Source organism: Maniola hyperantus, chromosome 4, assembly GCF_902806685.2.
Source record: "Maniola hyperantus chromosome 4, iAphHyp1.2, whole genome shotgun sequence".
NCBI classification, from domain to species: Eukaryota; Metazoa; Arthropoda; class Insecta; order Lepidoptera; family Nymphalidae; genus Maniola; species Maniola hyperantus.
The window spans coordinates 8,772,508-8,788,275 of record NC_048539.1 but is presented as its reverse complement, the minus strand read 5'-3'; the positions used below and the strand labels follow the sequence as shown (position 1 = coordinate 8,788,275).

The window sequence follows — 15,768 nt, the reverse complement described above, 5'->3', positions numbered from 1 at the left end:
ACGCGTTTTATGAGGGTAGGTACATTAATAAAACCTTTTTTTTTGTAAATTTTCAGGACCGTATTTCCTTTTCTGATTTTTGAAATATGAAAGTCTCTGTTTATTACGTCTCGATCGATTATAGGTACTTTTAAGGTAAGTATTTTAAAAAACCTTATGGTCATGCGTACAAGTTAGTATGTCATTAGAGAGGAACTGACAATATCAACGTACCGACAGCTTTCAGCTTTTACAACGTAGAACTCTTGAAAAAATGGATTTTGAAATATGTTAACGCGATTTTTAAAAACATAAATAAGTTGACAATAAAAGATAGTGGGAGAAAATTCATCATCATCATTTTCAACCGATAGACGTCCAATGCTGGACATAGGTCTTTTGTAGGGATTTGCATACACCACAGTCTTGCGCCTCCTGATTGCAGCGGCTCCCTGCGACTCGTCTGATGTCGTCTGTCCACCTAGCGGAAGGTCTTCCCACGCTGCGCTTTCCGGTGCGAGGTCACCATTCTAACACCTTACGACCCCAGCGTCTATCAGTTTTTCGAACTATGTGTCCTACCCATTGCCACTTCAGCTTCGCAACCCGTTGAGCTATGTCGGTTACGTAGCGCAACTCCAAGCATCTCTCTATCGCCCGCTGATTAACCATGAGCTTTCTATATGAGGCATAGTTAGCGACCATATCCTGGATCCACATGTCATCACTGGCAACACGCACGGTTCGAACACTTTGATCTTCAAGCCGTGAGGAATTTTGGACAAGAAGACATCTCGAAGCTTCCTGAAGCGTGTTTTGGGGAAAATTTTGTTACTATAAAAGAAGAATAAGCCTACCAAAATAACGCGTGTAAGGGAGAGATCAGTTGAGACATCCACCTGGTTAGTTTGCATTCATGCATGCAGTAAGATTATGGAAGCTCAACGTGGTTCCCTTCAGGCACAAGTAATCGACATGAAAATGAATATTCAAGGTGTCAGTGACGACAATGCCGTCAAATTTTAATGACATACAGTTTGTGTCGGTACAAAGCGCTACCACATCGCACTTGTATCGGAACGACCGTGTTTTACATATTTGTTGGAGGAATTTATAATTTGTGTTTCATTTCTTCGTCTTCATCGTACGAACCGATAAACGTAAACAGCTGGACATCGGTCTATTGTAGGGATTTTCAGACTCCCCTGTCTTAAATCCTGGACACGCACTTCTACTTTTTTGGAGGTTACGTGCGTCTTAAGCAATTATAAAGTCTGCCAATCCGCACTTGGCCATTGTCAAGACTATGATCAAATCCTTCTCATTCTGAGAGTTTCACCCCGAAAAAAAAATTATATACAAATTCCGTTAAATACACCTTGTCCGTGGTGGATAAACAGGTTCCAAAATATCTATCACCCTCAAAAGGGGTGGATAAACGGAATAGTGTCAACACCTAGACCATATTTTGCATTTTGACATAAAGTGTCAATTTTAATTCCCGGTACACTCGGTACGCTTCGAATCGGCACAAAAAATAACTGTCATTTTGTATAGCACACGTCTTCCAGCGTACTAGTACATCCGTTTCAGAGTTTCGGTCAGCCAAATACTAAAGTACTCACACTGTGTATATTAATTATACAACTGTATGTTGTGTTGTATCTCTGTATAATGGTGTGCTTACATGGGCAACTTTTTAAGCAATTTTCGCTCGGCAACACGTATGGACCAATCTGGAACAATTATTTTGCATAAAATTGCTGAAATTTTCAAGTATTGCTGGGTATTTCAGTAAATTGCTTCATGTGATGTGACGTCATAATTGACTAAATTGCCTGGGATTGCGGCCCGCGTAAGCGTACTTTAAGCACACAGCATAGATATAATTAATATTTTTTTTCGTGGTTTAACGACATATTGTACTGTATAAAAAACGGGGCAGTACCGATCTACCCTCTTTCTTGTTCTTAATCGTGGTAACCCGTTTACAATTTATAATTTTGTTATTTTTGTCCTCGATAGGACTGCAACACCACTACTTTTCGCACAGCTACTGAGCCACTGGTCAGTAAACTCTACAATGAGTCAGACAACTGCTGCATACTACGCGGCCGCTATGGTGGTGGCGAATTTGATTGCTGCTTTCTTCAACCACCATGGAAATTTATACTGCCAGCAGTTCGGAATGAAACTGAGAATAGCGACTAGCACATTAATGTTTAGAAAGGTAAGTTAGTAGTTCAGTATCACACAAGGTCCAGCGAGGCAACTGCAACCAGAAAAACGCGACTTATCTAACTAATTATCTTACATAATATGTTAGTTTTGAGGATAATTAGATTGTTTGCATTTTCCCGGTAGTTGCAACTGCCTCGCTAGACTATAAATATCGTCATTAAATATCATGAGGAAACCTGCATGCCAGTGAGTTCTACATGATGTTTTCAAAGGTGTGTGAAGGAAGAAATCCGCAATAAGCCAGCGTGGTGGACTGTGGCCAGACCCTTCTCGGTACCGTGCTCGGTAGTAAGCCGGCGATGGGTTGATGATGATGATATTAATAATATTGTATCTTCAGAGATTGTTTGTTTTAAAACGTAAAATTTAGGTGTGTGTAAATGGGGTCCAGTTCTAGCAGAGTGTTCTGTGGTTCTAGAGTCGGAAAAGAGCAAAAGTAATATTGTCCTTCATTCTGCTTCACACCTTTGGAAAATTTTACTTAAAAACACGTTGAATGCACCTCAACTCAACTGCAGAGTTGATAAGCGCAGGCCAATGTGCTTTGTGCATAATATCTACACTATTATATATTATGTTCTTAAAGGCTCCCCCACACAGCCGCGTTATTATCGGTTGATAATATTGCATGCGTTATTGCGATATCTGTTTTCAGTATATTTTGTATTAGGATGGTCATGTAGTTACACACTGCTGCGATCATACGTCCTACTTCCATTGCGGCGTTATTAGCCTTATTTCTTATACTTTATCTTGAAAAAAACAAATTGTTAAATTATTACGGCAAAATAATTAATAAATTTATCTGTCTGTCTATAGATAAAGTTAAATAATACCTACCACTGTTATCTTGAACATAACTAAATAATAGAATTTTTATTATTGTTATTTTAGATTATGCGAATGAATAACGGAGCTCTTGGTGAAACAACAGCTGGAAAAGTAGTAAACTTACTATCGAACGACTTGCAACGTTTTGACTTAGCCTTCCTGTTTCTGCACTATGTCTGGATTATCCCTATACAGTTGGTCGCGGTTTGCTATCTGGGATATAGTCAGGCAGGCTACTCTGCCCTCATCGGATTTGCTGCACTGATCATCATTGCTCTACCTATTCAAGGTTAATAATTAATTTAATATGTAGATTTAATAATTTGTACTCGATCTTCACAAAAAGTTCACAAAAATTGGAGTTTCAGTTCTAAGTACCTATGGGGAAGTGGGAACCCCCAAAATTCATTGGTCTTTTTTTCTATTTTTGTGTGAAAATCTTAATGCAGTTTACAGAATACATCTACTTACCAAGTATCAACAGTATAGCTGTTATAGTTTCAGAAATAGTGGCTGTGACATACGGACGGACGGACAGACAGACAGACAGACATGACAAATCTATAAGGGTTCCGTTCTTTGCCATTTGGCTACGGAAGCCTAAAAACGCGCTAAATGGGAATATCGAGACCTTTTGTAGGAGGATGTGAGTTTCACTATTTACACAATGGATACTTATAGTGAGACTGATTTGAAAAAAAAGGAGTACAGTCTCAGTATTACCGTTGCAATGGGTAATGGGAATAGTGAGACCTAGAGCGGGTGTATTCTTTGTTAATTTCGCCGTTAGTAAGTATAGGCTTAGCGTTAGCTCGAGTTAGCACATCCCGATAACGTTAACAGATTAAGGGCGTTTGTGCACTCTAAGTCTCTCTAGTCTTTGGATTGTTTTCAACGTCTCAGTGGACTAATGCAGTAGCTCATGCGAATGACGCAGATACTGGTTTTACTACAGTAGATATTTCTATTTGAGTTTGACCTAAGCATATTTTATCTGACTTACTGATGATTCATCTAATCTTACCTAATGACGACCTTTTGTCAAAAAAAATACTTGAAATAAAACATGTTTTTATTATGATGTAGCCAATTATAATTAAGGGTATAAAACCCATTTTATACCCTAATATTCATAATATTGATTATCTTTATATATAAAAGGAAAAGCTGACTGACTGACTGACTGACCGACTGACTGATCTATCAATGCACAGCTCAAACTACTGGACGGATTCTTGTACTATTAGTCCTTATACATATTTTTAAATGGATGTATGGACCAAACGAGCGAATGCTTGCTCTATCCCCATTCTGCCGAATTCTGTCTGTGAAACCATAGATAAAATAGAGATCGAGCATTGCCCTGAAGAAATCTTGAAGAAATACAATAAAATGCAACAAAAAATCTTCTGTGCTACAATGGTGTTCTAGATTTTTTATCTACAGATTTCTCCTATATCAATGGTTATAAATATAATATGTATGCGCAAAATCGGCAATTGGTAAAAACTTCTAAATGGTTACGAATGAGTGTTCTGACCACGTTCTGACCAATATACACGTAAAACATTAGTACCTACTTACATGAGCATGAAAATAAGATTAAATCCGAACAAATGCATTGGAGATATGTAGAATCCATGAAGTAGATGAAATTTCGTGGTTGGGGGAGATAAAATTAAAAAATCATCAAAATCGAGCAATATTTTTTTATTTTTTCAGGTGTACTTGGCCAGGTGCTCGGTAGAGTGAGGTTACGTACTGCTGAAAAGACCGACGAGCGTATCAAAGTTATGAGCGAGGTTATTAATGGAATACAGGTAATATTTCTTCAAATCAGTAATTTAAAAGTGGCGGCGACCTTAGAGATTTCACTGAAATGCCAGGAATTTATGGCGGTTTCAAACAATAGAATATTTTACCCTACCAAAATAACAAAAAATTAATTCGATCGATAAGTGCAATAAAAATGGATTTAAATTTAGCATTTAAAATTTCTCCGCGTTAACGCTACCTGTCATGACGTCACATGGATTGGTAAGCAACGGGGTTTTCTTAGTGAAACACATTACTACTTCAATCCATGTGACGTCACTACAGTCGGAATTAACATGGCGGCTACGGTATCATGCGTTTTGGATATTTGTAGAACAGATAAGAACAGTGAAATCTTTAAAAAGAAATATAAAATTCATTATATAATAAATATTTTATAAACTAAGATTAACATTTTTTGATTATTTATTGCTAATACTATCTTGTTGTTTTTAGATTTTTCTCGCTTGGTGTGAAATACCGTATCACACCCATATTATAATATAAATGCGAATGTGTGTTTATTTGTTGGTTTATTGGTTTGTTGGTTTGTCCTTCAATCACGTCGCAACGGAGCAACGGACCGACTTGATTTTGTGCATGGGTATAGTTTAAGACCTGAAAAGTGACATAGGCTATTTTTTATCCCGGAAAATCAAAGAGTTCCCACGGGATTTATAATAACCTAAATCCACGCGTACGAAGTCGCGGAACTAAATCAGCTAGTTGAGATCATAATTAAAAGTCCCCCGCTGTGCTTTTCGTGTTTGTCTAGGGCTAATCTCCGAAATTACTGTACGGATTTTCATACGGTTTGATCTAATCGTCTATATCGACGTCTATCAATGCGACAAGATAATGTGGTCTAGTCATCGTGGCGCTGGTTCCTAATGCCGGCGTTTTCCACTCACTCTAATTTTAATTGTCTAATTTCAATCGATAATGGTTTTATCGTGAGTTAAACACCAAAATGGGTACAAATGGTCAAACCTACATAAATAATAGATATTATTATCTACGATTTTTAAATAATATATATCGGTATTTGATATTTTAGATGCGTACATAAATATTATGTTTATTAGCAAAATTTTATAATGAAGCAGAGCATTTATATAAATAAATGTTATTTTAGTTTAAATAGGTACCAATATTTTTCTTTCAAATGTATTCGGAACTTTTACAAAGTTAGAACTAATATTAGTGAATATAAAAATAAATAGGAGTAATATTTAATACAGAATGTACCTAATGTTTACGTATACAGCCGAGGTAAATCAATTGAGATAACTTGTGATTTGAACAAATTGTAGATTGCGGCAAATACTTTACGCTACTATTAATTCAGATTCAACGAGCTGTTTGCAGTATGATATCAGAGTTCTACTTGATTCCTAAACCAATATAAATATGTAGGTGTTACGAATATGTTCATGGTTGAATTAGATTGATTATTGAAGCCTTTTTTATTTGCTTTGAGTATGTTTCCTTATAGAACTAGGCCTAGTACTACGTGCTAAGTACTAGTACTTTTTTTTTTTCTTCGGGGGAGGAAAATTAGCCTTCGGGATAAAAAGTAGCCTAAGTCCTTCTCCGGGATGTAAGCTAACTCTATACTTACTAAATTTCATCAACGGTTTAACTGTTAGGCCGTGTAAATCTAGCAAACAGTACTATATCTTTTCTATATAAGTACCTATACAAATGAATCGCTGAATGTATTGCTGATCGCAAATCTCGAGAACAGCTGAACCGATTTCGCTAATTCTTTTTTATAATATTTTATAAAAAAGAGAGAAAAATAAATAAAAAATGGCCTGAAAAAGAATCGACTGTTAGGCGGTACGAAGTTCGCCGGGGCAGCTGGTTAATAATAATATTGAGTATGAGAAACACTTCAGATATCTACTTTATTTGCAGGTAATAAAAATGTACGCCTGGGAAATACCGTTCCAGAAAGTAGTAGGACAAAAACGGGTAGATGAGCTTAAAGAAGTAAAGACGGCTACCATACTGAGGACAGTGTTTCTCGGTTTTATGATCTTCACAGAGAGGGCGGCTCTGTTTTTAACAATACTGACTTTTATACTGCTGGGAAATAATATGACGGCTAATATTGTGAGTATGATGCATTTATATTATAATTTATAACACATTAGTTAAGATTACATTAATGTACTTAAATACCACAATATACAGTAAGTACAAACGAGTGCGAGTCAGGCTCGCGCAATGAGGATTCCGTACTACAGTCGTATTTTTTCGACATTTTGCAGGATAATTCAAAAACTATGATACATAAAAATAAATAAAAATCTGTTTTAGACTGCACAGGTGAAGACCTTTCATATGATACCACATTTGATATAGTTATCTTACTTAGAAAATTGAAAATTGAGAAGAACCAAAAAGAAACTCGGCGGTTGCTCTTTTCAAGGATTTGATATACAATATTATCATTTACATGATCTTCGATTGTGTAATATGCCTTTTTCAGGAGCATACCTGATTTTTGAAACTTGTGTAAAGACAAGTCCAAAATAGATTGCGGAATTTTGTTATAAAAAGTTGTACCTATTCCCACAAATGACTTTTGGACTTGCCTGAGGCAGAGCATAGAGGAGTCGCAAGCTTATTACAGTTTTTAGTTAGCCTACCAATTTTCTTGTAATTAAGAGTATTTTGTCTTACAAAAATTATGTTATTAGTAGATTGAAATGTTAAGGTTAAACACCGCACCGTGACAACCACGTAATTGTCTTTTAAATAATTATTTTAGTTAATGATAAGTATAAAAAGAGTTGTTAATGAACAAGGTCTTTGTGAAATGTGATAACATATATTTAGGTATTATGGTAGGTACGTAATGGGTGGTAATGGTGATAGATAATGGTAGTTGTAGTTTTTTTGGCTCGTGTTACGAACACCTACTAATGTGGTTTTTAGTCTCAATAGAGAGAGACCCAGCGCGTGCCAGACCTTCGTTATTATATAAAAGCTGAAAGTTTCACTGCGTATTGTCCCCAACACAAGGAGGAACGATCAGCGACTATGAAGTTTGGATCATGGTGGCTTTGGGAGATAACAGGTAATAAAGGTGTAAAAAAATCTTTTATAAAATAACGAAGGTCTGGCATGCGCGGGTGCTTAGTCCATAATACGAGTTATATTATCTTTATGTATAAAATTTATGTGTTTGTGTTTCGTTTGTGATGCTATAGAGACAAAATATTTGGGCCAATTTTATATTGCAAGTTTCTTTTACGCATTTGCGCAGCGCTGCACGACACGACGCGAAGCGGCAGCGCCCTGCTCCATACACAGTCATAATAATTAGGTATAAACTTGCTCAAGTGCGTTGGGACCTTTCTGAGTGACTCAGGAGTCAGGGCGGTTGGAACCTCTCGTATAGTTTTGACTTAGTTCTCGTAGTCTCGTATAGTTTGACTTGACACATAAATACATAATTTACCATCACATCACTAATTAATTATTTTTGACGATAAAAAGAAAACATTAGATTTTTTTCTTTATGAAATTAATTTTTAATTTCAAAGATCCTAAATCCTAATAACTAATATTATAAATGTGAAAGTGTGGATGTTTGGATGCTTGTTACTCAATCACGCAAAAACTACTGCGACGGATTTGGCTAAAATTTGGAATGGAGATAGATTATACCCTGGATTAACCTTTTTATTCCGGAAAATCAAAGAGTTCTTGCGGGATTTTGAAAAACGGAAATCCAATCGGACGAAGTCACGGGCATCAGCTAGTCCTAATATCCTAATAATATTATAAATGTGAAAGTGTGGATGATTGGATGTTTGGATATTTGTTACTCAATCATGCAAAATGTACTGGACGGATTTGGCTAAAATTGGGAACGGAGATAGATTATACCCTGGATTAACACATAGGCTACTTTTTATTCCGAAAAATCAAAGAGTTCCCGCGGGATTTTGAAAACGGAAATCCACGTGGATGAAGTCGCGAGCATCAGCTAGTACTTAGCTCACATTTTATCATTACAGTAGGTAAGTAGGTATATACAAAGCAATGATAGCCTAGTGCCTAGAGGGTAAGACATCGATCTGCCCGATCAACCTGTCGCGTACTACAGGTACACAATTAGCTCCCATTATAAATCTCTCACTATTATCACAGAATATTAATAATAGTACTACTACTATAATAGTAGTAGTACTACTATTATAGTAGTATTTGTCTCTGGATAATAGTACTACTATAATAGTAGTACTATTATCCAGAGACAAGGTCTGTTGATCTATTCAATCATTGGTCTAATATTGTTACTGTTAACAATAATTGACATAACAATACCATGACAATTACAAATATCTGCATAGGCGTAACAATTATTATCTTTGAGAGGCTTTCTCATTATCAGTCAAGAAAACTCTCATTTACTATCTTATCTACTATTCACTACTATATTATTTTGTAATACGCTTCTGAGCAGTATTTTATCTTACGCCAGTATTTGATGATGATGTTCATAGATTACTATGAAACCGGTCAAGTGCGAGTCGGACTCGCACACGAAGGGTTCCGTATCCGTACCATTGTACAAGATTATGTACTTTTATTTACATAGTGTGAACATTTTGAATTTTTATTATTTGTTGCTATAGCAGCAAAAGAAATAGGTACACATTGTGAAAACTTCAATTCTCTACCTATTACGGTTCATGAGATAGGTAGGTACAGCTTCACAGAGCTTGCTTTATTTCATGAACCGCCTGTCTGTCAGGCAAACGGACGGACAAATAGATTGACGGATGGACTGCGGAGGCTAAATAATAGGGTCCTTTTGCTACCTACTCTTCGGGTACGGAGCCCTAACATATATTAACTATACCTACTAGTGGCAGGCAACGCATTGGTGGTTCTTCTGGTACTGCAAATGTTCATGGACGGCGGTAATCACTTAACATCAGGTGACCCGAATGCTCGTTTGCTCGTCATTTTGTAAAAAAAAGGCTATCTTAAGGGTCGAATAGGAGTAGCGATTCAAACCTTTTATTTAACGGAAAATACGAACAGACAGTTACATACCTAAATACTTGCGCAAGTAGATATAAGTAGTAAGTACTCGTAAAGAAAGAAAATACTAATCATACATTCATCTTGCAAGATGTTGATCTTGCAAAATGACTCCATTATGGATCTCACTTTTATAAATAGCACGTAAATAACCACAAAGTAAATAACCTATAATGCAATCTAATGCAATGTCACATTGTCATCTTGTTCATTGAGATCAAGAGATATAGACTGACACAATAAACTAGCTAGGTAGATACATATGCTATTTACAAAGGCCAATATATATTATAGAGAGAGCCAGGCGCGTGCCAGAACTTCGTTATTTTATAAATGCTGAAAGTTTCTCTGCATATTGCCCTAACCTGGAGGAACATTTGTTTGGATCATGGTGGCTTTGGGAGATAGGCAGGTAATAAAGGTGTAAGAAATCTAACGTCAAAGTCTCAAGTCTATTTTTTTATACAGTACCTATAAGAAATCGCGTCGTGCGCTTAGTGTCGTGGCAACCCCCTGCCAGAGACCCTTAAAATTTAAAAGTTTAAGGGTGTCTGGCAAACTTTCAGCTTTTATAAAATAACGAAGGTCTGGGACGCGCTGGCTTTTAGTTCATTATTATAATTCTACCGAAGCCATGCCTAACCGCATATTCGTAATATTCTTAACAAAGGCAAATAAAGAGATGAAACTGTTTCAAAATACCAACCCAACCGTTCAGTCCCAGTGAAGTCTTCCATCCCGGGAAAGGACACAAGCTACTCTTTATCCCGGAAAATCAAAGAGTTCCCATGGGATTTTAAGAACCTAAATCCACGCGGACGAAGTCGCGGGCATCATCTAGTTACTTATAATATATAAGTTTTTGTATAATTATTAGATTTTTTTTTTATCGTTTTGTATTTTATGTCTTTTTTCTTGTACCTTTATTTGTATTTAAATTTATTATTAATTATCTAGTTAGTGTAAGTGGCACTGCCGTTCTAATAAGATGTAAAAAAAAAAAAAAAAATTTATCAAACTGCCAAGCCTATTTACTACATCGTTAAAATACATACTTAACTTTTAAGATTCCTAAGATTTTAGAAGCCTTATCTTATAAAACAGCTTGTAAAACAGGCCTTCTATTTAGAAGCAATAAAAGCGGAAATAGTTTTTGCGAAGAAGGTTCCATATAATTTTTTTTAAATATGACGATTTTTACAGATCTATCCACTGCAGCAATTCATGAGTGCAGCGCAAATCAATATCACGCTGATATTGCCGCTGGTGCTGTCCTTCACTGCTGAGCTGATAGTTTCTCTGGGAAGAGTACAAGAGTTTTTGGCATTCGGTAAGTATTTTACAAAATGTTCCTTTCCATTCAACTCCCGGTGTTGCCATTAGATTTCAACATAGGGTTATTAAAAGAGCAGATCAACAAATCTGAAAAGCCGGCAATGCATGGGCGGTTTCTTTGGTGCTGCAAATGATCATTTGTCAGGTGACCCACCTGCTCGTTTGCTCGCTCTTTTTATATTTAAAATGAATAAATCTTACCGCCTATTGGCTAATATTACCTGAGCAAAGGCTTATTTTTAGCAGCTGTGCTTCTGATAGCTAGCAACATAGGCTTTCATTGAGACGCTCGGCGGTGACTCGGCCATCCGAAATATTTGAGGATTTCATAACTTGTGCTTCTTCTTTAGACACTACCTATAGCTGTTGCAGTCATTAGACACCCAAACGATATTAGCTGATGTGCGCCCAGCCTTATACAGCAGTTCGACGACTGAGCTCATTGGAAAATCAACTAACTACAACTTTTTGAGTATAATATTATTATAAATTTATAATTAGTGAACTAGTAACTAATATTAACAGGTTTTTATTTAAAAACTAGCTTATGCTCGCGACTTCGTCCGCGTGGACTACAAAATTTCAAATCCCTATTTCACCCCCTTAGGAGTTGAATTTTCAAAAATCCTTTCTTAGCGGATGCCTACGTCATAATAGCTATCTGCATGCCAAATTTCAGCCCGATCCGTCCAGTAGTTTGAGCTGTGCGTTGATAGATCAGTCAGTCAGTCAGTCAGTCAGTCAGTCAGTCAGTCAGTCAGTCAGTCAGTCACCTTTTCCTTTTATATATATAGAAGATAATAAAACTTAAAATACCCGGCAAACCCTAGCAAAAGTGCAGCAACCTATAGGTACCGGTAGGCCAAAACTCGTTTAGCACCTTATTGATCGAATTCGCTTGCAATGCACGGCACGGTTGTGCACACATTTGAGCGTTTGTGTGGCGTGTTTATAGAAAAAGGTCATAAGTGCAATTATTGGTTTTTGATGCAATAGTTTTTCGAAATTGCTACTCGAATTCTGAGGCTGACCGTACCTACCTATTTTACGTTTCACTAGAGATTAACAATCTTACTGCAATATGGATTAAGTAGTACGTTCGGCCGTAAAGTAAATAAAATGTTCGTTCGAGATTGAATATATCTAAATATATAAAAGGAAAAGGTGACTGACTGACTGACTGACTGACTGACTGATCTATCAACGCACAGGTCAAACTACTGGATGGATCGGGCTGAAATTTGGCATGCAGATAGCTATTATGACGTAGGCATCCGCTAAGAATGGATTTTTGAAAATTCAACTCCTAAGGGGGTGAAATAGGGGTTTGAAATTTGTGTAGTCCACGCGGACGAAGTTGCGAGCATAAGCTAGTTTATTATAGTTTCAAAACAAACGTGAGGGTGCTATAATATTATACCTATATCTAGCTTTAAATATATTTCACGACGATCTATTGACTCCCTGGCCACCCTGGCTATGTTATGTAAAAACAAATTATTATCAAATATAGCATTTCTACGATATAGAGAGGTACAAGGTGTAAACCTGAACAGACTTCAGAAGTTTAGGGAGGTGAAATATAATATGATTTCTTATGAAAGCTATACGTTTTCACCTTAAAATTATATTCATATTTACTATGTTACATAACCTTACTGTAATATTATCGGGCACTGAGCATCAGAGAATACAATCGAAGATTTCTCTGTGTTTGAGTTGCAATGTATGGTTTTCATTTCACAGACGGTCCGGCAGCCACATAGCTTCTAGTGGAATCGGTTCAATGTAGTCGAAAAATAGCTTTATAAACAGTTGTTGTTGTAGTTGGTTTCCTGGCACATGGTAGTCAGTACCTTTGACCTATAATGGACTTAGACAATGCAACGTTTTTGTTCAATGTTAACTTCACTTCGTGCATGCAACAAGGTCGGCCTGATTGCAGATTTGAATATTCATAACTCTGCAGCTATGGCATGCAGTTTGCAGCGAGCTTTGTCTTGGCATTTTTACTACAATTAATGCAACATGCTAATTATTATGATTTGAGCTCACGTTAATATTGACCGTTATAAATTGGAATACTGTGCCTTAGCACTTTGTCTTATATCTTAGGTACTAATTTAATATTTTTTTTTAGGAAATTATAAAAGCTACGGACAATTTCAAGCTTTAATTATAGATATAACATACACTTTAATAAATTAATTTTTAGGGTTTCGTACCTCAAAAGGAAAAAGGAACCCTTATAGGATCACTTCGTTGTCGGTCTGTTCGTCTGTATCGTGTCTGTCAAGAAAACCTATAGGGTAGTACTTCCCGTTGACCTAGGTTCATGAAATTTGCCAGGTAGGTAAGTCTTATAGCACAAGTAAAGGTGAAAATCCGAAAACCGTGAATTTGTGGTTACATCATTGAAAAAAATTAAAATGTATTCATGAAGAAATAATTAGTATTTTCAACTTTGAAAGTAAGATAACTGTACCAAGTGGAGTATCATATGAAAGAGCTGTACATTCTAAAACAGATTTTTATTAATCGTCATGCATAATAGTTTTTGATTTATCGTGCAAAATGTCGAAAAAATACGACTGTAGTACGGAACCCTCAGTGCGCGAGCCTGACTCGCACTTGACCGGTTTTTTTCTTTGATGTGAAAGGAGATTATAATGTCTTTATTTCATAATATTTTGTGGATTATACTCGTTTATCATACGAGTATGCCATTGTTAAAAGCAAAAGACATCGAGTCGTTGGCGCAAAATGCGTTTCTTTTGCCAAGTTAAAGCTAGAATCATTCTCTTAAAACGTTCGACTTTTATTAAGTAGATCTAATACCTGTTTACCTTCGGAAAGTGGTCAGTAATCTGTGTATATTGTAACCTTACGGCCCAATGGGACTTAATTTAGCTACCATCAGCTCAAAATCTAGAGTATTAAATAAATATAAACTTTTTGGCTATTCACTTAACCGGGCATTAGACTTGAGACCTATCATTACAAAATGGACTTATTGTAAAATGCTACACTACAGATGACCCCATTATGACTGACTCGATAATATGAATGAATAGATAATTAAATCAGTTCACTTGTATGAAGTATTGGAGGTGTACCTGTAGGCTAAATAATACGTGTTTTAAGTTGTAACATATACCTACGTTATGAGTTCGCTCATGATGAAGAAATTTCATTAGAACCGACTAAGAAGTTTAAAAATAGATAGATGTTATAAGGGATCATTTATGCAAACACGTGGCGGGCGCGGGCGAGGCATGGATTCAAAACATCACGGACGCCACACGATGAAGCATGAACTGCTTCATATAAAATGTTCACCTCGGACGAGGCACGGATTCAATAATCCTTAAAGCAATTAGCAATTTAGTTACATTATTTTGAAGTATTTAGAGACGACACGCGATAAAGATCTGACTCTGTCCCTTACTGCCCTAATTTTGTATATTGCCCAACAGAGGACAGACCCGACTTACAAGCGATCTTGGCGACGCCACAGTCCCAATTGTTTCGGAATGTCACGAGCAGCTTCAGGGAGTCTAAGAAGTCCATCCAGCCACTCTCCTACCACACCATGCCTGATGGTCCCATTTCGAATGGCGTTAATAAAGGTAAATTTAATTAGAGTCCTAAACCACAGAATCTTCTTCTGTATCTAAATATATAAAAGGAAAAGGTGCCTGACTGACTGACTGATCTATCAACGCTCAGCTATTATGATGTAGGCATCCGCAAAGAAAGGGTTTTTGAAATTTCAACTCCTAAGGGGGTGAAATAGGGGTTTGAAATTTGTGTAGTTCACGCGGAGTCACTAAGTCATGAGCATAAGCTAGTGAAATATAAAAGTCCTGACAACGCACAGCCTAAGCTGCTGGTCCTATATAAAGACATGAAATTTGGAGGGTGTGTTCTTGGTAAAGAGTAGGTATCCGCTAAGATCTAAACCTAAATCTACGTGATCAAAGTTGCAGGCATCAGCTAGTAGGTACCATATGTACATATATTAGATGATGCCCGTGATTTCGTCCCCGTGGATTTAGATTTCTAAAATCCCGTGGGAGTTCTTTGATTTTCCGGAATCAAAAGTAGCCTATGCCCTTTCCCGGGATGCAAGCTATCTCTGTACTAAATTTCATCGAAATCGGTTAACAGATGGGCCGTCAAAAGCTAGCAAACAGACAGACAGACGGACAACCAGTCACACTTTCGCATTTATAATATTAAGTATGGATATTTTATGCACTATATAATGCGGGAACACCCATAACGAAACGGAAGAACGAGTGAGTATGCGTGTACGATTTATACCTAATACTAGGGGGTGTGAACACTAACCTACGATCCCCAAAGTTAGTATAGTGCGCAGTAGTATCAAGTGTGCGCCTAATTCGTTTGGAATGAGATTATATACCTAATCAGGATATTTTTACTAGTTTACACATCTAGGTAAAACGTATTTCGTATGCTAAATAAAGTTCCTTT

General features: G+C 36.7%; 1 protein-coding gene across 1 annotated transcript in view; it reads left to right on the top strand.

Moving 5' to 3' along the window:
• Positions 1–15,768, top strand: part of LOC117997049 (ATP-binding cassette sub-family C member 4-like) — a 45,641-nt gene that overhangs the window by 8,555 nt on the left and 21,318 nt on the right. The window contains exons 3-8 of the mRNA XM_034985225.2: positions 2,005–2,209; positions 3,115–3,340; positions 4,774–4,871; positions 6,787–6,984; positions 11,137–11,263; positions 14,745–14,897. Coding sequence (XP_034841116.1) covers positions 2,005–2,209; positions 3,115–3,340; positions 4,774–4,871; positions 6,787–6,984; positions 11,137–11,263; positions 14,745–14,897 — 1,007 coding nt within the window. The remainder of the gene's footprint in view (positions 1–2,004; positions 2,210–3,114; positions 3,341–4,773; positions 4,872–6,786; positions 6,985–11,136; positions 11,264–14,744; positions 14,898–15,768) is intronic.